This window comes from Nestor notabilis, unplaced genomic scaffold (assembly GCF_000696875.1).
Source record: "Nestor notabilis isolate BGI_N333 unplaced genomic scaffold, ASM69687v1 scaffold2079, whole genome shotgun sequence".
NCBI classification, from domain to species: domain Eukaryota; kingdom Metazoa; phylum Chordata; class Aves; order Psittaciformes; family Psittacidae; genus Nestor; species Nestor notabilis.
This window is the reverse complement of record NW_009944882.1, coordinates 133,311-133,844: the sequence shown is the minus strand read 5'-3', so window position 1 is coordinate 133,844 and position 534 is coordinate 133,311. Positions and strand designations below refer to the sequence as shown.

At 37.8% G+C, this 534-nt stretch overlaps 1 protein-coding gene across 1 annotated transcript in view; it reads left to right on the top strand.

Annotated features, from left to right (window-relative positions):
- PCDH9 (protocadherin 9) overlaps positions 1 to 149 on the top strand; it is a 4,489-nt gene extending 4,340 nt beyond the window's left edge. Inside the window, 1 exon segment of the mRNA XM_010022621.1 lies at positions 1 to 149. This exon segment is cut by the window's left edge and continues 22 nt beyond it. Within this exon segment, the coding sequence (XP_010020923.1) occupies positions 1 to 149 (149 nt within the window).
- Positions 150 to 534: the final 385 nt, after the last annotated feature.

Below are 534 nucleotides of genomic sequence, written 5' to 3'. Positions count from 1 at the left end.
CTTCCACTAGTTCAGATCACTTCAGTGCCTCAGAGTGCAGTTCCCAAGGAGGCTTCAAGACAAAGGGCCCATTACACACCAGACAGGTAAATGAGCACTTTTACTGGTCTATAAGTACTGCATACAAGTGCCCAATCAACCAGTATTAAAAGTGCCACTGCGTTGTGGTTTGTTTTTTGTTTGTTTCAGTCTAATTTAACTTAGTTACATTGTGGGGGGAACAAAAAAGCCCAACTAAATAAAAACAAACAAACAAGCGAAATTGACTCCTTTATCATTTACTTGGGGCTTAACCATGCATTTGTGAAATGCCTCTGATACTTTGGGTTTTGAAGAATACTGATGGTTAAAGGATTGTTATGCATCCATGCATGTGCGCATACATGTGCTTATGCAAAACTGAAAAATAAAAAGACTTTTTTTTTCTCCCCAGTATTTGACTGTCCAAATGTAAAAGCTATTGAAGAAGAAAAACTGTTTCCTTATATGCTAATTTCAGCCAGGAAATCTGAGTCTTTCAAGATTGAAGGGGTA